The sequence below is a fragment of the Candoia aspera genome, chromosome 3 (assembly GCF_035149785.1).
Source record: "Candoia aspera isolate rCanAsp1 chromosome 3, rCanAsp1.hap2, whole genome shotgun sequence".
In the NCBI taxonomy this organism is placed as follows: Eukaryota; Metazoa; Chordata; class Lepidosauria; order Squamata; family Boidae; genus Candoia; species Candoia aspera.
This window is the reverse complement of record NC_086155.1, coordinates 43,586,146-43,612,138: the sequence shown is the minus strand read 5'-3', so window position 1 is coordinate 43,612,138 and position 25,993 is coordinate 43,586,146. Positions and strand designations below refer to the sequence as shown.

General features: G+C 38.2%; 2 protein-coding genes across 2 annotated transcripts in view; one reads left to right on the top strand and one right to left on the bottom strand.

Annotated features, from left to right (window-relative positions):
* Nucleotides 1-57: 57 nt before the first annotated feature.
* Nucleotides 58-25,520, bottom strand: EIF2D (eukaryotic translation initiation factor 2D). Its single transcript, XM_063297472.1, has 15 exons — nt 25,263-25,520; nt 23,894-24,084; nt 22,951-23,034; nt 21,506-21,596; nt 20,775-20,882; nt 20,169-20,464; nt 18,526-18,643; nt 17,138-17,183; nt 13,564-13,667; nt 7,150-7,308; nt 6,595-6,684; nt 4,867-4,962; nt 1,865-1,985; nt 1,151-1,325; nt 58-253 (listed from the first exon to the last, which is right to left on the bottom strand). Exons 1-15 carry the CDS (start codon nt 25,316-25,318, stop codon nt 183-185), a joined length of 1,806 nt encoding a protein of 601 aa, XP_063153542.1. The 5' UTR covers nt 25,319-25,520; the 3' UTR covers nt 58-182.
* The window catches only part of DYRK3 (dual specificity tyrosine phosphorylation regulated kinase 3), a 42,240-nt gene continuing 25,081 nt past the window's right edge, over nt 8,835-25,993 (top strand). Inside the window, exon 1 of the mRNA XM_063297478.1 lies at nt 8,835-8,980. Coding sequence (XP_063153548.1) covers nt 8,850-8,980 — 131 coding nt within the window. The 5' untranslated portion in view covers nt 8,835-8,849. The remainder of the gene's footprint in view (nt 8,981-25,993) is intronic.

Sequence of the window (25,993 nt, the reverse complement as noted above, 5' to 3'; positions counted from 1 at the left end):
ACCTTATTCTGGTAAAAGCTTAGTTGTAACTACAAAGAGATAAGTAGAAAACTCAACTATCTGGGAAAAATCTTTATTTCATTTATTAAATAAAAATAGTTTGTAGATAAGGCATTTGGATTCAGTTCCACTGAATGAGATATTTATAAATAACATGCTCTCAATTTGAGGCTCAGGCTTGGCTACTTCTTCCGCCCCATCTTTGGTGCTTTTTCAAGACCTTGGATATATTTGCAAGGTATCTGGTAGTCCTCTGAAACAGAGTCAAAAAATAATAATCACTTGGCATTTAGCAGCAGAAGCATTTGCAACACAACAGGAGCTGCAGCTTACTAAGAATTTTTTAAAGATTCTGAAAATCTGAACGCATTATACCAGTGGTTCATAGATGTTTCCATCATAGGCAGTGGTGAGAGATGTTGGAAACTCTAGTTCAACAACATCCAGAGTAACACAGATTACCTACCACTGCACTATATAATAGTGCACCAGCTATAATAGCCATTCCTCTTTCTTTTAAAGAGTACATATGTGCTTGCTATTTGTGGTTTTGTAATTACCTTAAAGTGTTGTTGAGAAACACCTTTTTAATTCATCATAACCATTTAAAATCAATGGAGGTTACAATCCTACAATCCATCATCCAACTGTTGTGATTTGTAGCATTGTGCAAATGGTGCTGTTCACTAGAGAGGTGGCACATTGGCACACAACTCGCAAAGAAGTTCCTTGAAACCACTGCTTGCTAAAAACATTCATGTGTTTCCACTCCAATCAAAAGTAAAAGGGGATGTCCCTTTGATATATTGTGTTTTCTGTTCTGATGCCACTAATAGGAACAAAAATGAATCCAGGCAACCCAATAATATATTCTGTGTCTCAGCAGGTGGCAGCACCTCAGCAACTTTGTCTGGGCTCACAAACTAAGCAGGGTTGGGTCTGATTAGTACTTGGATGGAAGTTCTTAGGGTATCCCATGGCTAGTCATTAGACTGAGAAGTAAAAAAACAAACCCAGAAGGGGACAATGGCAAACTTCCAAAGTGCTGCCAAGAAAACTAAATGGATCTGTCTATAAAGTCACCAGAAATCCACCTTCATTCAAAGGAGATGGTCTATGAGTATTATTATATCATGCCAAAGATACTTACCTAAGAGCAGTTTAGCAAGATGACCAATCTGATTGCCTTGAATCTGGACTTGTGCTCTGTCCTTTGCTCCAGGGACTGCGACGATTGTGGCACTAGCCTGGACCTTTTGCTGAAGAGTACTGGCAAGAGCCTGAGGGTCCAAACCATACAGCTCAAGATTCTTAATTATTGTTATCTGTTAGCCAAAACAAAAAAGGGCATTACAAAATTAGTTGTGATGTTGCCACTAAATGGCCTTCTAACAATTTAGGCTATTACTTTTACTTGTGTGCGCTCTATTTTTTGGACAAAGATATTTCAAACTGGATGGGATAATAAATCTTTTCACTATATATATATATAAATCATACCTTTACATGTCTCTAGAAACAATGCTTATTTGACAGCATATATACAGTGGTGCTTAAAAGTTTATAAACCTGTTTGTATTTATCTAGTTTTAGATAACTTATCTCCACTTGTGTGGAGAACAGATTATATTTTAGGTCATAGTTATGCAGAAATATTGAAAATTCAAAAGGGTTCACACACTTTTAAGCACCACTGTATCACTAAATCTGGGTGAATTAAATGAATGACACAATCATCATAACACACTGGGTGACATTGATATTTCTTGATCTGTGCAAGCATGTTAACCTTCTGCCTGGTGATAGATTCTGGACTAGGCCAGCTGGGACCTTTGCTCAGAAGTCCTCATGTTTTGACTCTTACCTTTTTATTGGATGATCTCTGTGCTATGGTTACATCAATTGGATCAATTTTTCCTTTTCTCACAACAGGTTCTCGTCCCTGAAAGGTTACCTGATGGCAGGGTTGTAGTTTGCCTAGACACCTGCCAGTAAATTAGAAAATGTAAGCTTATCGAGTAAAAGCTGATGAGATGGAATCTTTCAGCATTTCTGGCTTAGCCGTGCCTGATGTCCAAAATTACCAACTATACCTATCCATTTAGTACATGGATGCTGGATCCTGTGAATAGTCCATATATATAACCCAAGAAAGAGCCTGAGAATTAAACAACGTTCATGTATGCCAGACTGCTAGCTTAGGATGCTATTAAAGAATATTGCAGGAACAAGAACTTATTTCTGGACTTGAAATGTTGTATGTCCCTTAGCAGGTTATTTTATAGAAAAGACAAACCAACCTGCAATTGTTAGACATAGAGAAACCTATGTTGAAGAGGCAAAAATTAAAAATTAGGCAACAAAAATCTCATCTTGCAAACAGTGGTCCAACAGTCCCTATGGCACAAGGAGTGCAACATACAGATGTTTTAGGGCCCTGCAAAACATCCAAGCAAGATGCTTTGTAAGGTACCGAAATCTGAATGAAACACCTCATCTCTTTCACTGAAGCTGCTGCATCTTTTACAAAGCTTGCAAGGCTGCTTCAAAAGTGATTCCTAGCTGTCTCTACAAAAGTGTCCATGCACAACCATTATGATTTGTTTTCCTTCCAATGAAGAATTTTCCGTGGAGTCCTTGGTGCTCTCTGAGCCTTGTTGTTTTCTTGCAGACATTTCATTGCCAGACTAGGCAACATCTTCAGTGCGAACAGGGAGAGGGCCTTGCTCTCAGTTTATATACTGTGGCTTGCCCTGCTTGTGTTGGTGGGGGTGTTGTTCTCTCCTTGGGAGTTCTTTGATTGGGCTGTTGTTTGCTTCTTGGTTGATTGCCTGAGTTAATAGTTCCTTGATTAGGGTGTATTGTGCTGTTTGATGGTTCATCTGGTGTTAATCCTAGTGCTGATTTTTGCATATCTGGGTGTTGATTGCTGGCAAGAAGGTTGGTCTTTTGGCTTTTCTATTGTCTCTTTTGAATGGTATGTAAATGTTGTTTACCTCTATGTGTCTGTTGATGGCTGCTTTGTCTGAGTGCCAGGCTTCCAGGAATTCTCTGGCGTTTTTGGATTTGGCTTGGTTTGGGATGCTCACAGTTTCCCAGTTGAAACTATGGTTGAGTCTGTCCATGTGTTGTGAGATTAAGGAGTTCTCATCATGTCTTCTGACTGCTAGTTGATGTTTGTGGATGTGCTCTGCTAGTCTTCGGCCTGTCTGTCCTACATAGTGGCTGTTACAGTCTGCATTGTACATTGTAAATAACTCCTGTTTTTTCTTCTTGGGCTATTGGGTCTTTTGGCTTGCTTAATATGTTTTGAAGAGTTTTGGTTGGTTTATGTGCTATGGTGATGCCAAGTGGTTGTAACAGTCTGTTGGTGGTTTCTGAGATGTTTCTGATGTATGGCAGTGTTATCCTTTTCATAGTTTCCATTGGTTGGGTTGTAGTGGGTTGGGTGGTGAGGCACTTTTTGATAAAGTTGAGCAGGTATCCATTTTGTTGGAAGATGCTGTGCAGATGTTCTTTTTCTTTTTTCTGGTGTTCTGGGTTGCTGCAGTGTGTAAGGCTCGTCTGAATAATGTTCTTACACAGCTTCTCTTGTGGGAGGTTGGATTGTTACTTTGGCAGTAGAGCACTTGGTTGGTGTGGGTAGCTTTCCTGTAGACTTGTGTTTCTAACTTACCATCATTAACATCTGCACAGCATCTTCCAACAAAATGGATACCTGCTCAACTTTATCAAAAAGCACCTCACCACCCAATCCACTACAATCCAGCCAATGGAAACTATGAAAAGGATAACACTGCCATACATCAGAAACATATCAGAAACCACCAACAGACTGTTACAACCACATGGCATCACCATAGCACATAAACCAACCAAAACTCTTCGAAACATATTAAGCAAGCCAAAAGACCCAATAGCCCAAGAAGAAAAAACAGGAGTTATTTACAACATACAATGCAAAGACTATAACAGCCACTATGTAGGACAGACAGGCAGAAGACTAGCAGAGCGCATCCACAAACATCAACTAGCAGTCAGAAGACATGATGAGAACTCCTTAATCTCACAACACATGGACAGACTCAACCATAGTTTCAACTGGGAAACTGTGAGTATCCTGAACCAAGCCAAATCCAAAAATGCCAGAGAATTCCTGGAAGCCTGGCACTCAGACAAAGTAGCCATCAACAGACACATAGAGGTAAACAACATTTACATACCATTCAAAAGAGACAATAGAAAAGCCAAAAGACCAGTACACTCCCTTGCCAGCAATCAACACCCAGATATGCAAAAATCAGCACTAGGATTAACACCAGATGAACCATCAAACAGCACAATACACCCTAATCAAGGAACTATTAACTCAGGCAATCAACCAAGAAGCAAACAACAGCCCAATCAAAGAACTCCCAAGGAGAGAACAACACCCCCACCAACACAAGCAGGGCAAGCCACAGTATATAAACTGAGAGCAAGGCCCACTCCCTCTTCGCACTGAAGATGTTGCCTAGTCTGGCAATGAAACGTCTGCAAGAAAACAAGGCTCAGAGAGCACCAAGGACTCCACAGTTCAATCCTGAGCTATAAATATTTGCTTCGAAGAATTTTCCCTTTAACTGACCATTTGTCATGAAATAACTCTTGGAGTGGGAGTCATCTTCAGATAGATCACAAGACACAAATATGTCGAGCATCACTTTATTGTAAAGGGCAATCACAGAGCCTTTAGCCATGCTATTGGGAATTCCTGAATTTATGGTCTCAATATGGAGGGCCCAAGATTAGGGAAGGCAGAGTTACTTCATAAGGAAATCTTATATTAAATATATAAAACATCGCTATGAATCAGTCATCCCTCACCTGTTGAGGAGATCATCCCACTTGAGCTTTGAGATTTTATCTTGCTCTGCTTCATTCAACAGGCAGTCACACAAAACCGGGTTTACTTTTACAAAGCTGTGATCAAAAACAAATGCATTTTCATCATGATTTGCTCCTTACGTTGGGAACTCACCATTGTCAACAATGTACAACACTTAATTTTTGTCAAGTCAACTTAAAGCTTTGCTTTAAAACTTATGGGAACTACAAATAAGAAGGTACTTGCCACCTGTTTTTAGTTCAAGGAGGTAAACTAAAGGAAGATTTAGAAAGACTTCCTCCAGCCAAGGTAAATTACTATCAACTAGCAGACACATGTAGTTTTTTGGGCAACAATGTGGAAGTGGTTGGCCATTAACATTTGACTTCCTAGTCGAACCTTCAGCCCTAAGATTTCCTCATACTCTCCCATCCAATTACTGACCAGGTCTGACCTTGCTAAATTTTTTTCAAAACAGCCAGGTCACATCAGCTAGATGCTTTAATATGAATGGATATACCGGTAGTCCTTGCTTAATAACAATAATTGAGACTGGAATTTCCATCACTAAGCAATGCGGTCGTAAAGAGCAATGTCACATGACTGCATCACTTAGTGACAGCAATACCGGCAGTCCCTGTTGCCATAGTTAAATGAGGACCTCCTCGTTACTTCTTGCCGGTTTCCAAAAAGCAAAGTCAGTGGGGAAGCCAGCAGGAAGTCGCAAGTCCCGGGGGGCTTGCAAACATGCCGGCAGACGGGTAAGTGGCTGTTGCAGTGTGAGTGCAGCGAGGCATAGGGTGGGTGCTCTGGAGGGCAGGAGGTTGCACAAGTGGCTGCTTCAGCCTGATACAGGTGTGGCCAGGTGCACGGTGGGTGCTCTGGAGGGTGGGAGGGCACACAGGTGGCTGCTGCAGCCTGGCGCGAGCATGAGGTGTGTGCTCCGGAGGATGAAAAGGTGTGTGGCAAAGTGGCAGGAGTGGGGGCAACTTACAGGAGTGACTTGCTACCATCTCTACTGGCTTCCCCACTGACTTTGCTTGTGGGAACCTGGCAGGGAAGGTTGCAAATGGCGATCATGTGACTGTGGGACGCTGCAACCGTCGTGTGAGTCAGTTGCCAAATGCCCAGATTGCAAATGGTCGTTAACCAAGAACTACCTGTAAATATCTGCTGGTTTTATGTATACTTACGTGTATTAAATGTAATTACAAATGATTACAAATTACTAATCTGTAGAATACTTGTTGATAAAAATATTTTTAATGATTAACAAATTTACTGATTTGTGGATCAAATTAAAAATCATGTATTAATTAATCAAGATTATTGTTGGTGGCCCTAAATAAATTGAAAAAAAGAAGTACTTTTTGATTCAAGTAGCTGCTAAATTAAGAGTACAACTTTACAAGGCCCATACTCGTATATGTATGCTTCTATGTGTCCATGCATGGGTAGAGGTAAGGACTAACAGCACCTCTGATTACTAATAATATGATAATAAGGCTTCCAGAAAATACCTGTCCCATTCTAATATTGCAAGACATAGGAAAGGGACTAGGATGGGACCAATCATTTGGAGGACTGAACATTCAGATTTGGAAATCGAAACATATGATGAACATGGGAAGCTACTTTGTAAAATTCCTGTGTAATCATTCCACTCCAGTGGTACAGAGCAATGATGCAAACCTTCTGCTATGTCAGTGGTTTCAGTTCTTACATACTTTTTGTTTGTTTCATCAACCAATTCATTAGCCTTCACATAGCTGATTATCACACTTCTTACTTCACTGCTGGAGAGGGTATGGCCTTTCCTGGAGAAAGATGGGAACTTTATTAGTTGTGCAGTTGTGTTATAGAAACAACTGCAATTATCCCCCTCTTGCAAACTAAAAATTTTCTAAATATTTCCCAATGGAGTTGACATTCTCTTAATTAAAGACAAAATAAAACATAGAAGAAACGGTGCAAGCAAACCAAACACATTAGCTTGGCATTCCAAAAGGATTCACATTTTAGGTATTTTTCCTGGTAGGTCATTCTTCTCAAACTTTTCTGCAAATGCTACTGGTAAGCTCTAGCTATGACACTCTATTTTTGCCTAAAATATCTAAGTTTACTCTGAATCACATCTGTACATACACACAGACACAGCCCTTTTAAGAAACAGGGTGTTGCCCTCTCCAAACGCCCTTGGCCCACTGGGTCAGTCAAAGAGTAAGGGGGTGTTTAATATTAGAGGGAACAAAACCAGGTGGCTGATTCCTTATATTTCTTACTTATATTCAGACTCTTGAAACAACGGAGCCATTTTTGACGAGATTCCATAAAGTGGTATGATTTCAGGAGGATGGTACAGTTGTTCTCTGTCATCACCTTTACTATCTTGGAAAGACATTTCAGATGTTGCAATGTCAGGTACTACGAAGGATCTAATGCTGATGTGCAAAGAGAAACATCATTTTCATACAGTTAAAGAATTATTGTAATGGTTAGAACATACAAAAACCAATTAATGCAGTGTCACATCTTTCTGACTTGCCAGAAGATGGACATCATAAACTAGTCTTCACACTGCTGCTACATAAAAGCTCACAGCAGAAGTAAACATGAGAACATTTTTTTTCTTAAAGCAACAAATCAAAGAGATTCCAAGATGCAATCTTTCATTGACCTCTACTTCCTATCATGGTTTTGGTCAATCATGGATTTCACATAATGCTTTTCAGTAAGATAAAAAAAATAAAAGAAATGAATATACTAGTTATTAGCCTTAGCCATACCCAAGCCACATGTTGCACCTGCTACAAATAGGTTTAAACATCTTTTGGCCTGTGTGCAACAAGTCCCAATTTTACTCCAAGCATACTCACTGTAATGACTGCCTATTATTCTATGCAAGCTAGGATCTCTAATTTAATTTAAATTTTAAGATTTAGATTTAGTTTAATTTATCTAAATTTAAATTTAGATAATTTAGAGGCCATCTTTAAACCAATATAGTGTTGCTCATATGCCACCAACTAGGAATATACTAACATACCCACTACACAGTACTTCCATTTCTTAAAATGGAAATTTTAAGTCAATATTAATACATTTTCTAAATTAAGTTTTATTTAGGACATCTGAATATTTTACTTTTGTTATCTTTTCAATGTATATTTTCCTCCCTCTATGAAATTCTATCATAGCAAAACACTAATTTTGCTTTGTATGATTTCTATTCAGAAGAAATAAACTGTTCCATAAGAATTTAAAACACTTATTACCTAGCAACTTCCTATGCTACTACAGCAACGGAAGAGCTTAACTTCACTCTTTGATTTAACAAAGAAAGATGCAGAAAAACATCTTCCACATGGAGAGAAACAGAATCGTTAGAGTAAGCATATAGTACATGCTAAATATGAGCAGGGGATATAGAACTGTCAGATATATTAGAAAATGAAGATCTTGGATTTTTTGTAATTGAGATAAAAAGAATCCACAAGGTCCCAGACCAGTCTCATAATGATTAAAACAAACCAGTCTCAAAATGATTGAAAACAACTAATCAAAGTAGCACCTCTGAATGTCCTTAGAAATTTTATAGAGCTTTCTAGACTGGATTCTGATGAAATCTGTTTCTGGAACAAAGGGTATGGACAGTTACATTTCATTCATGGTCTTGCGTGTCACTTCTAGTTAACCTCATGATCCCCCTATACATACTCGGCTTCCTTGACATCACAAGTATCTATTATGACAGAGCTAATGCACAGCCTGGCCTTTTCTAGCAAATTACTGTAGAACCCCCTGATATCATATCTGTCAAGGTATAGCACAAATAAGATCTCATCAGAGTTACTGTAAAATGCAAACTTCACAATGCTGTATTTATGTGACATCATAGATGGGTGGGGGAGGAGACACTAGAGAATTTCCTGTAGGAAACAAAGCCCAGGAGCCCAGAACTAAGGAGCCGACCCCTTCAGATATGATCCTTGAGGAGAAAGGAGAAGAGGGGCTGCAGCGTATCTTCATCCACACGAATCCACTGCCACTTTTAGCAGAAGTAGGAGGAAGACTTGCGAAGAGAGCATGGGCAGCATTAGGAAGAGACGACAGGTAAGCACACCCAGTTTCAGCTTTGACATGGAACTGGAGTGGGATGACATATGTGGAGGGTGTGGGTTGATACTAAAGGAATGGAAGAGTAGAAGCCATGCCAATCCTATCAAACATTTTCTTCTTTTCATTATCACTTTCTACACCAGGGATAGCCAATGCCATTCAGAAGTTGGGGCAGTAAGTGAAACAGGTTAGATGTATATCTAGGTTCCAGGCATCTCCAACTGTTCCAAGCATCAAATGTGTTATTGTTCACATAGAGTTCATGGCTGAGCACATGAGACTAATATCTTTGTCTATTAACACTAACAGAACTGCAAGAAAACGAAATACTATCCTTTCATATCCACTAAATATCATTGTTTATAAATTTTTAAATCTTATACGTTTGATATGTATAGTTCCATTACAGTTACCTGTTATTCACAACCGTTTCTATACTACTTCTAAATTGTTATCAATTTAAAAGTGACCCAGAAATAATTTAAGCAGCCCATAATAATTTAAAAATGGACTGCTATCAAAACACCTGACTCAATGGCATGGCAATAAAGCTGAATAGTAGTGGTAATAACTAGCAGTGGTGGGCTGTTGTGTGAATTATCTTACTAGTAAAATAACTGAGATTTCCAAAGCTTGATCTTGAAAATTAGTTTTTGATTTTAGTAAGTATGCATTAGAATGAGTTTTCCAAAATTTGACCTGTTTTGATGCAGCAAAAGGAATGATGAAAGCATCACTTGCTAAACATCTCCTTAACACAAGGGTTGGCAACCTTTTCTGGCTCCAAGGCACTCTTATGTGGTGGTCCAGATGCCCTTTCCTCAAAATTTTCATCCAAGATCTTCTGTGATTAAAAAAAAAATGTTTGTTGTGGGGGGGGGGGATATAAGTGCCTCTCAAGAGCTTGGCTGTTGCTGCACTGCTGACCCTTCTCCTCTGATACAATACAGAGATTTATGGCTCTACAGTTCATGATCTTAGCCACAACTGTACCATGATGATCTAAATATCTGAGAAAGTATTTACTATTAGTCTGGTCTAATCTTTTTAATTCCCTGCAAGTTCTGCTTTGCTGCCTCATCATGGCAATGGAATGCTGGGAATGTATTCCAAGACTGCATATTCCCAGCAAGGTCACCCAAAGCATGAAGGTCGGTCCAACTGCCCAACTAAAGCAAGAAAGCACCTACATCAGGCAGCAGCGATATAGAAAGATGCTAGAAGCAGATGAGCATGTTAGCAACAACAGCAAAGGGTACTGTGTCATATTGCAGGGGAGAAGGCAATGATAAACACCTCCTGCATTTTACTAAAACAACTGCATGGATAGACAATATTACAAGACTGACAGTACAGTGCTGTATGATGGGCCCTTCAGGTTCGATGGCACTCAGCTCTGCTACAGAGGAAGAGCTAAGGATCTTTTGGACTAGTAATGATGTTTATGTCATGGCTAGATTAAAGCCTCCAGGGCGTCTAGTTGCTGATGTAGCCATGCAAGAAAAGAAAATCTGACAATGCCAAAAAAAATTACACTGGGAACATGGAACATAAGCAACATGAATGTGGGAAAGTTCAACAGTGAAAGATGAAATGATTCAACTACACATTAGTATCTTAGGCACCAAAAAATTGAAATGGACTGGAACTGGGCACTTTCAGTTAGAAGTTCACACAGTTTACTACTCAGGACATGAAAAACAAAGAAGGAACAGTGTTGGTTACATAGTTAAGGATAGTATTTTGGTTCAGTGCAGACAATGACCAAATAATATCAATTAGACTTTGTGAACAATCCTCTATTATGATTATCCAAATCTACATTCCAACCATTGATGCAGAACAGGAGGTTGATTACTCTTACGGCCAAGTTCTATCTGAAACTAACAGAACTTGCAAGCAAATTGTCCTGTTTGTGGTTGGAGACTGGAATGCCAAGTAAGTAAGGAGGAAAACACGAGCTGTATGGCTTAGAAAGGAGAAGTGAAGCAGGAGGGCAACTTACATGTTTCTGCCAATCTAATTATTTCTTCACTGTTAACACAGTCTTTAAACAACCAAAATGATGTCCATATAGATGGATATCACTAGATATATAGAAATCAAATTGACTACATTATTGGTAGAAGGAGGTGAAAACCTCAGTTATAAATTAAAGATGTAGCCATCTGACTATGATCACAAACTGCTTATCTGCAAGTTCCAACTCAAGCTACAGCGGAAGAACAAAGCTAACCAGTTTATATGAACCTGAGCATATACCCACCATTTTCAAGAAGAACTTCAGGAATCACTTTGAAGTCCTGGAACTTATTGATGGGGAACCAGAGGAACTATGAAATGAAATCAAAGAAGTTGTTAGAGTAAAAAGAGACTGACAAAGACAGAAAAAACAGGAGAAAGCAGTCTGGATGTCGTAACAAATGGTGAAAATTGCTAAGAAGAGAAGCCAAAGCCAAGAAAGACAAAAATGTCAAGGAACTAAATGAAGAATTTCAGACAGCTGTAAAAGAGACAAGAAGCAATATTACAACATCTGTAAAGACACTGAAGATGAAAACAGAGATGGAAAAACAAGGAAAGTCTTTCAAAAGATCTTTGAATTCAGGAGGTTCTAGCCACAAACTTGTTATGCTAAAGAATTCCAATGACAGACAGTAACTGACTTAAAGAAGACAGGGTATACTGAAAATCCATAAATTACAGAAGTCAACATCCATGTTGCCTTAGAAGATATTCCCTATTTACAAGACCTTCTATACTAGAAGATGAATTTAGATTAGCACTCCAGTCATTATCAAGTTGACAAGACATTATTATTGATGCATGCTGGATAATTGAGAAAACCAAAAAATTACAAAAAATAAGTCAGTATGTCCTTCACTGATTATAGAAAGGGCTTCATTTGTGGTGACCATGCCACGCTGTGGAATGTCTTCAGGAAATAAGAATCCCCAAATTTCTCATGGTTCTCTTGACAAACCTATGGACATAACAGGAAATCACAGTCCAGATGGAACATGGTGAAAAAGACTGGTGCCAGGTTGGCAAAGGAGTCAAGGCTGTATAATCTCTTATTTATTTAACCTGTAAGTTGAATATATATTGAAAGAGAATGAATTGGAAGAGGAGGAGCCTGGTTTTAGAACTGGAAGAAGAAACATCAATAGCCTACAGTATGCTGATGTCAGTACCCTCATAGCTGAAAATGCAAATGCTTGGGAAGTTCTACCAATGAAAGTCAGGGAGTACAGTGAAAAAAATAACTTCATAAAAAACTTGTAAAATATAAGTTTATATTTAAAGTCAGACTAATGACAACAATTACAGCAACCAGCCTGAAATTGACAATGAAAATATTGAAGTGGTGGATGCCTTTTAGGGTAGACTATCAACATCAAAGGAATCAGCAATCAATAAATATGCTGCACAGTAGCAATGAAGGCCTTGAAAAAGATATTCAGATGCCATGATGTATCTATAGCTTAGAAAGATCAGAACTGCGTAAACAATAATTTTCCCTGGGAACATCCACAGAAACAAAAGATGGACTTTGAAGGAGGACAGAAAGAGAATTGATAATTTTGAACTTCGATACCACATACAGTAATCAATCGTTTTACTGGTGAGCCAATAATATAACATGAGTATCTATTACTAGTCTCCACAGGGACTCTGAATAAAAGTTGTTACCACAATAGAGATATTTCAAAAATAAAGGATTATTACAAAGATTTTAAGAACTGGCTTCTTTTTTATAAGAAGAAATAATGTGGACTCTTTCAATGGAAGCAAAGGGAAAAACTTTTACATAACTGTTAATGGGATACTTCATTTGCTCTCTGTTTCCAGCAAATAAATACTTTCTCCTCTAATTGCAGATCTGAAGTTCTAAAGTAATGAAAAGAAATAATATTGCAGAAATGGCTGGATCATTCTGATACCTATCCAATAAATATTAATATTTCAGCTTCCAATAATGTGCATAAAGGTTTTTTTTTCTTAAGTAGTCTACAATGTTTCATGACATCATGCGCCTGCAAGTTTCACAAATCAATTGCAGCATCTTCAGTGATTCATCTGAAAATGTGAGTGCTCTTCCATGTCCTCAGATCTGCTTGTCCAGTTTAGGAAATTGGAAATAAAATGTACAGATAGTGGTGCAGATAAGGGATAAAGATGTGTGGTCAGTGCATGAGGAATTTATCCTCTACATCATTTTCACTTTCAGATAGACTCTGCAATACCTGAAGAGAGCTGTAAAGGTAATTTCACAAATGTCTTGGAGAATCTATTCAGTATCACCAAACCATTAATAATTTTATATACTTCATCTATCTCTTTCAGAAGATATCTTCCACTTTTTAAAAAATTTTGCTTCCTATGACCAAGACTTTGCAGGGCAAGCATGTCCTTTAAAAAGCAAGCATCTAGCTCTTAAAGCACAGGAAGACAGAAGATAGATCTGAATCTGCTAAACACCCCCAGCAAGGATTGCTAATTTATTTAACAGTAGAAGCAAGGCTACTGTTCTCCTCTATTTTTCAAGTTTGCAGGTACATGATTCAAAATCTTACCTTTCATGTCTCCAATCAACATCCACAATACTTTCCACACCCTTACTCAATTCTTTCACCTGGAGAATCTTCTGCTGCTGCATTGACTGCAAGAATTTTGAGAACTAAGAGAAAAAAATAGTTAAAACTGAATAAAATAGCAATGATAGTCATAACACAGTCCAAACAACAGGGGAGACAGCCTAAGGAACTTCTACCCTTCACTGCAGACTTGGGATAGAGATGGAAGAAAAGGGACCCTGAATAATGCAGGCATAGGATGATAGTAATTTGTTCAGAAACAAACTAAAAGTATCAAGAAATTCTTCCTGGTACAACAAACCTTTGCCTCTCTTTGGCTGGCTGCAATATACACTGCTATAAAAGGCATCACCTGGTAGCATACTAAAATTTGCATCACCAGTTGAATAGGTATCATCAAATTATATGAATGTGTAACTCTTAAATGCTTGTTAAAAAGATCTGATCTGAATAAGTAAGATATTACAGAGATAGCAAAGTGAATTTACATTGAAAGGACATTATTAGAAAGATTATAAATACACAATATTCAATATATTGTTAAACTCCTTCCTAAATCTGCTGCATTATCCTAAGCCTTGTGTCTTGAAAGAGAGAAAAACTTGACAACAAATTTCTTAGCACAGGCAGATATTCTTTTTGGCAACATGTAGGGGAAAACTTAAGGTATTGCCCACAATAGAAAGATTGCCATGACTCAGACCATTTGCAAATATCAATGGGACAATACAAATCAATCTGGACATTTGTTGCTTGATCCATATAGAACATTCAGTGCATACAGCTGAATGAATTAACAGATATACAATGTGCAATAACTAGTACTATGAATAATGTATTTTTTTAAAGCATTGGTTTGGAAATCCAATATATTATTTTGGCATATTCTAAAAAACCCACTTTATCTATTATACTTTTTTTAATCCCTGAATTTGCATGGGGGTGCAAAATTTACATTTTACATACATTTCAACTGTAATTTTAGAGCAGTTTCCAAATTATCTATACTATGTAGTCAATGATAGACATGAAATGACATTATACTTCTTTTTAATCAACTTGGTATAACACATATTTCCCTCTAACACTGCAGTCCTAAAATGGGATTTTCATTGCATGTAGTAAGATTTACTCCTGAGTGTATCTCAGGATTGCACTATGTTCAAAATAATTTAAGATGTCTATATGGTTATCCTCATTCGGTGCTTCCACTGTTCCCTAGATTTATGAATATATTTATTAGATCTGTATCCTGCCGTTTCTGTACGATTCAACATGTCTTGCATGAGGATCACCCTCCCTTTTATCCTGACACCCTCCCTTTTATCCTGTCAGGAGGATTGGACTGAGAGGGAGAGGGAGAGGGAGAGGGAGAGGGAGAGGGAGAGAACTGGCCCAGGAACCCAATGAGTTTCCACAGCTGAGAATGGACTAAGCCTGGGTCTATTCATTTATTTATTTATTTTTAAGATGTATAAGGCCGCCCAATTCAAATAAAGTGATTCTGGGTGGCGTGCAGTGTTAAAAAACAATAAATAAAAGAAGAAAAAACAAAGAAAACCATATAACAAAAAACAGACAATATATAAATACAAATTAGAAAATGTAAAATGGTGACCAAGCACACAACAAAACAACCACAGGGGGACTCCCACTCAACTGGCCCCTTATGCCTGGGGGAAAAGCCAGGTCTCAATGGCATTTCAAAAGGTGAGAAGGGTTGGGGCCTGTCATATACCCGGGGGGGGGGGGTCATTCCAGAGAGCAGGGGTGACCACAAAAAAGGCATGCTTCCTAGGTCCCATAGGAACCTGGAGCATGCCTTCCTTGTGAGAGCATGTGGGATGGGCAGATGTTCTTAGAAGAAGGCAGCCCCTCAGGTTACCTGCTCCTATGCATTGTAGAGCGTTAAAAGTAATAACCAGCACCTTGAATTGCACCCGGAAGCCAAATTAAGTCAGAGCAGCTTGTGGAGTAGCAGTGTTACATAGGCATAACAAGGCAAGCTCAGAACTACCCACGCTGCTGCATTCTGGAGCAACTGAAGCTTCCAGATGGTTTTCAAGGGCAGCCCCATGTAGAGTGCATTGCAACAGTCCAATCAGGAGGTGACTAAGGCATAAGTTACCATCGGCAGGGCCTTCCAATCCAGGAATGGGCACAACTGACATACAAGATACAGTTGTGCAAAGCCCCCTGGCCACAGCTGCCACCTGCTCTTTGAACAGAAGCTGTGGGTCAAGGAGAATCACCAGATTGTGCACCAAGTCTGAACGGGGTGGTGCCACCCGATTCAGCACCAAAATGGAAACTCTGCAACTCCTGGATCTGGGGGAGCCAAAACCCATAGCCACTCAGTCTTGGCAGGCTTGAGCTGCAACTTGTGGGATCTGAAACTGCATCCAGACCCTCACAGCCTCCTGACACCGGGAAAGAACCTTGACAGCTGCAACTGGATGGCTGGTGACAGAGATGTATAGCTGGGCATCATCAGCATTTTGATGATAGCTCACCCTGAACCAACCAATTGCCTCCCCCAGAAGCTTCATGTAGATATTAAAGAGGAGGAGGAAGAGGGCAGAGCCCTGAGGCATCCCGCAAAGCAGGGGTCAAGGACTCGACTGCTCCCCTCCCACCAACACTGACTGGAACTGGCCTTGGAGGGAGGAGGAGAACCACTCAAAACAGTGCCCACCCCCCAGCTGGACCAGAAGGGTACCATAGTCAGTGGTGTTGAAGGCCACTGAGAGATCAAGGAGAACCAGGATGGACACACCTCCCCCCCGCATCCCAAGCTTGCCATAGGTCATGGGCAAGTGCAACCAAAGCCGTCTCCATGCTGCATCCAGGTCTGAATTCTGACTGGAAGGGGTCCAGATAATCCACTTCCTCCAAGGCCCTCTGAAACTGGCAGCCAACCACCTTCTCAACAACCTTCCCTAAAAAGGGAAGGCTGAAAACTGGATGAAAATTGTCCAGATTTGCTGGATCCAGGGATTGCCGCCTGAGGAGGGGCACACCACCACCTCTTTCAGAGCCAGCAGGACCATCCCCTCTCAGAGAGGCATTTATCACTTAATCCCAGTAAAGCTAAAGGACAGACCTATTAGCTATATCACACTTATAAAGTATTACAAGGAAAAGACCACAGGTGGGGAACAGTGTATTTGCTATATATGCAAAATATCCCTGTTTCAATTCAGTTAAAATGTATGGGGCAGCATATGATGTGAAAGAAGTCATTATTGGTAAAATGCAAGAATGTATCCACTAAACAATATATTAACAGTTGCTCACATGCAACAGAAAATTCATTTAATTTCCTCCATTAAGGGCACTGAGAGAGACAGAAGCATTTACCAATGAATATCATAGTGCAGAAAAAACCAAAGTTTTGTCTGGAACACTGCACAAATAAAAAGAGGAAAATCTCCAGCTCTATGTTAGAATGTACTGTAGATATGAGAAGCAAGCAACCCAAGAAAATCCCCACAAATATTAAATCATTTATTTCTGCAAAATTCCATAAATACACAAGGAAACAACTATTCACCTTTTTGTAGCTAGATTTCTTTATATCCAGTTGTTGATCTTTTGGACTATTAATAGATTAAAGGAGAAAACAATTACAAAACAAACAAAAGTTGCATCATCCAGAATATGCTAAATAGAAAGACATCCTTACTAAATTCATATATACGTTCACAGAATTACAGCTGCTGAGGTCTAGAGCCTTTTACGCACATAGGATTTTGACTGTTACCTATAAACACTTTGCAAAGACATGGGCCTCCTTTTGTATCTTTAGCTAGCAAAAGTTGTAGTAGATAAACTCCAAGATAACTTCCATCCGTTAATCAACACAGAAGCGCTGCTCTTGTGCAGTCTAGTCTAATTCAGAATATTCTTACATTTAAGGAGGCTCCTATGTACATATAAATTTCCCCAACACAAGAGTTTTCACTCTCTGCGTGCTCAACGGAGGTCAGCTGTGTACTTGAAACTTACATGATTAATGGTTCTCAAACATGTTGCAGATAACAGGAAGCTGTTCTTTTTGAGAATCACCAGAGCTTCACTCAGTATAGTACTTCATGTTTTGCATACATATAATTCCAAGTTTAATCTGTGGCATTTTTGGTTCAAATAACAGGACAAAAATGAGCTCTGGTTTGGGACCCTGGTTGGAATAAAGTTGAACTCGACTAAACAGAATTAATTGTCTTGGCTCCATATGCCAATTCCATTTCAAGCTACAAAGGTTTTAAAAAGGAGTTAAGATTAGTGTTTTTCAAACTTGGGACATTCTTCTCGTTTTGTTGCAATGTATTTCTAACTAATAATCTTCTAATCAATTAATTGGAATGACAGCAAAATCTTTAACTAAACCAAAGTAGGAAATTGATTTACACAACATTACAATCACTGAATTAAGTTTATGAATTATGGGGACTGAAATACCAGAGAGGATTAATATAATTGCAGTACATTGCCATATTATGACACTAGGTTCAAAAATATTAACCTTGTGTTATGGTATTAACATGTAATTTGTATACGCAATTGTGGATTCATGGATATAGTATATTTTTCAGGTTAACCAATCATGTTTTGAATGAATAAATTATAGTGACATATGAGGCATGGTGAACTTGGGTAGAAGCCATGAAGTTCAAACAGAAAACAATCCTCTATAGCAGTGATTCTCAAACATTTTGGTCTCAGGACCCCATTACAGTCTTGAAAATGATTGAGGACTCAAGGAGTTTTGCTTTCTGTGGGTTATATTTATTGATATGCTAAATGTTAAAATACTTACTTACCTGACTTCGCAGACCCCCTGAAGGGGTCTCGGGGACCCCCAGGGATCCCCAGACCACACTTTGAGAACCGGTGCTGTACAGCAAACTTAATACAAAAGTCCATTCTTACGATACTTACCAGCAGGAAAACATGTAGTTACGCAGAAAAGTGCTGGTCAGCAGGGGGAGCTCTGACTTCTTTACTTTACATTTTAAGGCATGGAAGCAGCACTGATAAAGCAGCGCATCCATTTGCTCTATAAAAAGCAACGTAAGACACAACCGTATGTTCCCCACTGGACTCTGCCCAGAATCCAATATGGGTTGGTTTGCAGTATAAATTCACTTCTAATTAGTTTATGCTTCTGTGTTAACTAGTGTTACACCATGTAACATGATCTCAAACAACGATTTCTATGTAATATTTTAAATAAAAATGCAGATACAAAAGAAAAATTTCTATAGAAATAAATCAACAAGCCATCACTGATATATTAAAAGTAGTAATACATCTCTTTTTTGCCGAGTTTTTAATTGTTTATCCATTTTAGCACCAAGTTTAATTTACGATTTTAATTATTTATGCAGGTAGGTCTCGATTAGTGCAGTTAATGAATCCCACAAAATGGTCACGTTATTTGAACTGAGACTTCTATGGAAAATAGGGTAATTCATTCCAGCTCAGTGGAAATGGGCAATTAATATTTTTAAACGTATTTTTAATGTTTATTAATGAAATACTGCAGAACAGTAAAAGGATAAACCCATATCCAAAGCATTCCTGCTATCTCCTGTATTCTGCTGTACAGTAGTTCTTCAAAATGAGCCTCTTCTTTTTTGAGCTTTCCTCGAACGGAACCTTCCTTTTCTCCATTTTGCACAAACAACGATTAGCATCTAAAACCCCAACAGCAACTGTACATGCACTAGCCTCAACCATGATGCACTAAAGGTAAAGGTAAAGGTTTCCCTTGACGTAAAGTCCAGTCGAGTCCGACTCTAGGGGGCGGTGCTCATCTCCGTTTCTAAGCCTTAGAGCCGGCGTTGTCCATAGGACACTTCCGGGTCATGTGGCCAGCATGACTCACGGAACGCCGTTACCTTCCCGCCGAAGCGGTACCAATTAATCTACTCACATTTGCATGTTTTCGAACTGCTTGGTGAGCAGGAGCTGGGATTAACAACGGGAGCTCACCCCGCCGCGCGGTTTCGAACTGCCGACCTTCCGATCGACAGCTCAGCGGTTTAACCCGCAGCGCACTAGCCTTGCACTAACTGAATTTGGGCTTGCATTAAACAAGACCTGATTATCAATTTCTAAATCATACTAAATCGAACTTCTCACTGTTCGAACTTGCACTAATCACAACCTACCCGTATTACTTTTAAAACTGTATTAACTGTCTTGAATAGGAAGTATAAATAAATAAGTAAAACAAATAGCATCTATAGATTATCCAAGCCCTATGTAAAGGAGATGCATTTTTGCTGCTGTTTCTACCAACGTGTACAATGTACACATGCTGTGAGGAATCTTGATTAATACTTTATGTCTTTGTGCATATGTTTCTGTGTGTTACTCAAGTAAATACATACTATATGAATACACAAAAGCACACGTTACCTGCCACACATTACAGAATATGAGAGTTTGCACTTTGCAACGTGTGAAGCACTACAAATGTCGTAAGTTATGCCAATCTGCCTGTCATGTCATATAAACAAAGCAGTTACTCTCTTCATCTAGTAAATCTATCACTGCACAAACCCCTACTGTTATACCTTGTGGACTTCTATTATCTTCCACCTCCTGAGAAATATTTGGTTCGTTCTCTTCAGTCATTTCAGCAGCATCATTTTCAATGAGTTCTTCTTTTTCACCCATGGTATTACACGGAATATCTTCCTCCAAGTTCAGATGTCCACTGTCCATCTGCAAGGATGGGTCAAGAGAGAGGCTGCTTTCAGGTGCTTCTCCTTCTTCATTCTTCTGTTCCTCTTCTTCCCCAGCCACCAACTCTGAAGGTTCTGTCTCTAAGGGGGGTATTGTGGGTGGGCTTGATTTGTCACCGATTGCCCTTGTTTATTTAAAAAGAAAACAAGTAATGTGATAAAGCTTACTCCAAATGATGTGATAAGGCTTACTCCAAATCCCCATTTCAGCAAAAAGAGGTCATTGCAAACAAGTCTACTTAAAATGTAATAACTATGCCAGAGAAATCAGAATAGCAGTAACCATCTGTTCTATTAATATACTTATTCATTACTTTACAAAGTCAGATTAGAATCCAGAAATCAGTTGGCCTAAGTCTTGGATTAATACTGTGCCAAAACTAAGAGCTTTACTCCAATTTGGAACATTCTCCAAAACTTTGTCTGTGTCCTCACCATAACTGATCCATATAAGTATGTAGCACCGTGAAGCCTTTTCCCTTCATTCCAGCTGCCACCATCTCAGCAGTTGTCATAATAGCTATTCCAATGGCCACAGGGGCTCTGCAAAAAGACATGGAAAAGTGTGTAACATGCTTAAGGCACTTAGTCAAATTCTTACTCCATTTAAAACAGGTTACATCTTAGCTGCTTTCAGACAAGATCCTCTTAATTTGCATGTCATCTCCAAACCATGGTTTAACTGGAGATATTGGCTTTATGTTTCATCTTGCAAGCCAAAGCTGAAACTTAGAGAAAATACCAAAACTCAAGTGTTGTGACACAGCAAGACAAAGTATAGAGTTGCTAAATGAAAAATTCAAAGTACCAAATTCTATTCTTCATTTTCTAATCCATCTGTATTTGTTCAGTGCAGTATCAAGTTTTCAGGTAGATTTGCTACTCTTGTTAACACCTGCCCTTCAGATTTGGAGGTTCTTTTTGTAATAAGAACATTAAAAATAGTAAAAGGCATTATCTTAAAATGTCAGATTCAGAAAAAACAAAACCCTTGACTTTCTCTTCTTAAACAGGATTAAAAAATTTAAAAATGTCCAAAAAACTCAGAAGACCTCATGTGAGTTATATAAATATCTTTTTTTAAGGGAGTGGGCAACATTTCAGAATACAAAATAAGAATTCATTAACATCAAACTTTTAGCATTAATTTTCTGTAGAAATCATACCTGTTTTCCACCAAGGTAACAGCACAGACAGTACCTCGATCTACCTGTGGGAGACCACATCTAGGAACTATAACTCCTGGAAGCATTAAATCTGTGGTAAAGAAACAGAATGAATATGTTCAAGAGAACAAATATTCAGGAGTTAACCTCTCCCAATTTTCTGTTCTAAACAACCAAGAAGCAAAATATTACACCAGGTACATTTCATAGCAAGCATCATCTCTTCAGTAATGAAGCTAAAAGTTATTGACACAACCTTTTATTTTATCCAAGTCTTATTTTGGCTCAGTGATCTTCTTCACATGACAACAAAAGCCATTATGTTTAGGGTAATGTCTGAAGTCAGACCTTACATTAAATCTGTATCTGTGATATCTGAACCTTAACTTATAGCTATTATTCCATAAATTCCAAAGCCAATCCTGTGTGTGTGTGTGTGTATGTATAATTAGTCAACATGGACACACACAAACACACAAACACACACATAAACACAGGTATGTGTGCATGTTAACTAATAATTAATTCCTTTTCTGAGCTCCAGAAACAGGACCAGAAGGTAGGAACAGCTGCAAAATGGAACTAGTCCATCTGTAGCATTTCAGCTATTCCTGTGTCTATATTTCAACCCTTACAAATGCACAACAAGACATAGAGACCACAAGAGGTCCATCTTTGATTAATTCACTGAATAGGAGTTTTTATCCTCTATTTCTCAAACATACACAGACAGGAAGTGTTTGTCAACTGCATACTTTGAAATCACAAAAAAGGGAAGGTTTACCTGTATAGCTTCTACAACTGCATACTGTTAAAATGACAGTATGGTGACTGAAATATTAGTTATGTTTTTCATGTACAATGCCCATAGACAAATACTAGCATGGCTTGGGACATTGTGTGAATATGCCCAGTGTGTCTTTGACTTCTCCCACTACTAACAATTCTGCATCTCTGCCACAGCATTTATTACAGTTACAAATCAAGGCTCTCTGTGGAATTGAAGAGTTTGTATTGGATTTTATTGGGGGACAGGACGACAAAAGTATTTAACAAACAGATAAAATGTCTGATAGGTTAAAAAGGTGTTGTTTAGTGTCTAAAGAATAATAGTTAGGCACCAGTTGTGTTCTCTGGGAAGGGCATTCAAAGCCACCAAAGAAACTTGATTAAAAAAAATTTAATATCAAGTCATACTGACTTTTAATTATTATTTATTTTCCTTTGTTAGGGTTAAATAAGAAAAATCCCCCAAAGTCTCCTCAAACTGTCACCTTAATGGTAAAAAAATATGTATATTTGAAAAGATATTTCATTGTTTTTCAAAGTACCCTATTTTCCAATCAGCATGCTAAGATCAGCAGTGTCACAAGCCAAATATTAAGGACAAATTCCACAAAAAGGAAGAAAAATGGCACAATATAAGATTTCGACCATGTCCTTACCTGCTCCTCCTACTAATTTGTGCAAAACAGGTGGCCAAGTAGAAAAGGCAGGGAGAAGGTGAGGATGAGACCACAGAGTGTACACTGCCCCAAAGAGAAAAGAAAACAGTTTTTAAATGTTTTGCTCATCTTGATTTCTCTTCAGTCTTGCATAATGTAAAATGAAGACTGGAAAAGGCTAGAAAATGGGCCGCATATCCAAATGACTCTCCTCATTTTAACTTTTCATTCAGCTAACTCAAGAATGCAATAATTTAATTAGCATTATTTTATCCTATACAAAGGATTGAGTACAAAATATTTAAAACTACTAAGTATAACAATGGAAGGCTGACATTGATTAGTTGGAGAGTTATCAATCAGTATAATTATGCACTCTCTTTTCTACCACCTTGCTTGTGTCATAAAGATCATGGCTTGTTTAAACAACAGTTGCCTGTTACATTTGAATGAAGAACTGGTGGTTCCTAAAACTATGGTTAAATAGATTAGTAACTGATCATAATCAATATGGTAAATGTGGAGTGGTTTCAATGTTGAGCACAGCAATAAAGTATGTATCTCCTACTATCATCACAACTCTTATATAGCAACCAAAACTAGGAAACCAAACCACAATCAGTCTTTGTTGGGGATCACATCCTCCTGGAATCAGCACAGATTCCTTCTTCTTCCCACTCACCAGCAGATAGACATTTTGAGAAGAGTCATAACAAACCATATTTCAGAAGTAACATATGAACTATAAACAGCATGCTGCCTGCCTGCAATTAAACATTTTGAACCCTCAGTGCCATAACTAGGAAGTACTGGAACACCATTCTTAGGTATGGAGACCAAGAATTAGAATGATCAAGAAACTTGTTCAAAGAGAAAAACAGAACCAAACTCAAGAATTCCAAGTCCTATAACAACCAACTGCCCACTGGAATGTCTCCTGTACCTGTTGGATATAGCATTTTCTCCATTTCAAAAAGGACAGGATTTTTGCCATTAGCATAGATGGTGAGAGCTTCTCCTTTATGAGTATATATTTTAATAACATTCAACTCCTCTTTCACTGGCACAACTTCAGCCAGCTGTTCTGAAGTTAGGATGGGAAATACTGTTGCAACATCATTTCGCAATTTCCTCCTGCAATTATTAATTTTATATTTGTTACTACATATCAAGAAATAGTCAGCCCTGCAATTTCATATCATTCAATCTGCAATTACTCATATATAAGATTATGAGATTTTATATTTTAGTACTTTATTAATATTTTCTTAATAGCCTCATTCTGTATTTTTATGCACCTTCTCTATCTACCCAAGCAGCTCACAGAAAATGTACAAATATCTTACATATGCCACAACATTTAAAAAGTTACCTTTAAAACCCTAAAGCCATTTTAAGAATAGCAAGTTATCCTATAGCTATTATTTCAAATCACAGATATATATTCTATACCAATATTGTCATTTTTAAAAAAAATGGTAACAGTATCACTAAATCATCCACTTTGAAAGGAAATTTACTTCATTGATAGGGAATAGTTAATAAGATAAGAAAGCAGATTGATGTATTTGATACTGGTTTTTATAAGAATATAAAGTACCGCAAGTTGAGAAATATGTTATCTTGTTGGTCCAAATAAAATAGCCAATTTCTAAATTCTAATACTACAGCTGTAAAGCCCAAATTATCCCCTTAATGAAAGATGTTATGAGTCAGATACTACAGAGTTATAATAGCAAGCATTTGATGATCTGAATAGGAGAATGGATATATAAAAACATTTCAGAAACTTGCACAATCTTATATTGTCCTGTCTCTTTTGCAATTTGTCCATTATTCTAGGGTTGCAATGTTTATTTTAAAGATAGCAAGATCAGATATTTACATATTAATAACATATAGCTTCCCTGATCTCACCTTTTAAAACACTATTACAGTATTAAAACTAGAAGACTGTTATTGTTTTGTCAAAAACAAAATCTTAACCCAACATTCCTTTCAACGCATGCTGGCTTAACAACTCAGATCACTTTTATTTATAACGCAAATATCATCATGAAATCTTCTCTAAACACAAATTCCTTGTCGACCATCAATCTTTCGACGTCACACGATGCGTATAACGAAAACGTTCATAGACTGCGTTCACGTTGCAGCAGGCATTTCTATGCCACAGAATTTCAAAAGCGTGTCGTCCTTATCGGCGAATAGTCTTAAGCTGCATCACATAAAACCCCTCCTTATGTTCGATATGACAATATCCCAATTTACAACTCCCAAGAATATAGTGCCTTGACAGAAAGCAAACTCACCTATCGGACCCTTTGATAGCGGTGTTGGATTTCACCCTGAAAGGTTTGACAAACATAGTTAAAGAAATCTCAAGCCTTCGGTTCGGGTGGAACTTGGAATTTCGCCGATCGTGGTTTCCCCAGGAGTGGGGGAAAAAAGTTAGAAACCGGTACCCATTTATTATCTGAAATTTTCTGCATAGACCTCTTTCCTCATTGCACGGGCGCAGCCATAGTGCGGTACTGCAACAATATAAGTCCGTGGGGCAATTGCATGATTATTCCTGTAGCTGGTAGAACTATTTCCTGCTCTGGTGACCTCAGCAGCAAAGATACTGCAGCAGGATCGGTTACACTTCCGGCTACTCCAATTTGCCTGGCTTTCGGCTGTGCTATGCAAATAGAATGGGAATCAGTACGACTCACCAAAATCGCCGCCTTTTAATTCTGCTGAAATTGGTAGAAGAAACTTACGACATGAGACGTTTTGAGCAACTAAGGAGGATTAAGCCATACTTCAATGGGAATCTGTGAACACAATTTAAATCATTATTTATATCTCTGTACATCGTCAGACATTTAGATCGTTAGAATGGCAATGAAATGTGTTGAACCTTCTGCCCAAGTAGCACTAGCAGTTAATAATAATAATAATTTATTAAATTTATATGCTGCCCAGAGTCACTAGGGTGACATATAAGTTTAATAAATTATTATTGTTATTAAGGCTTTGCATTTAGATCAGCAAGGAT

Bases quoted from the DNA above. Each gene is read 5' to 3' on its own strand.
- EIF2D (XM_063297472.1), bottom strand. From the start codon at position 25,318: ATGTTTGTCAAACCTTTCAGGGTGAAATCCAACACCGCTATCAAAGGG. The intron at 17,184-18,525 runs GTAAGTATCGTA...ATCTATTAATAG, and splicing joins AACTACATGTTTTCCTGCTG to TCCAAAAGATCAACAACTGG. The intron at 13,668-17,137 runs GTGAATAGTTGT...TTTTTCTCTTAG, and splicing joins AGAAATCTAGCTACAAAAAG to TTCTCAAAATTCTTGCAGTC.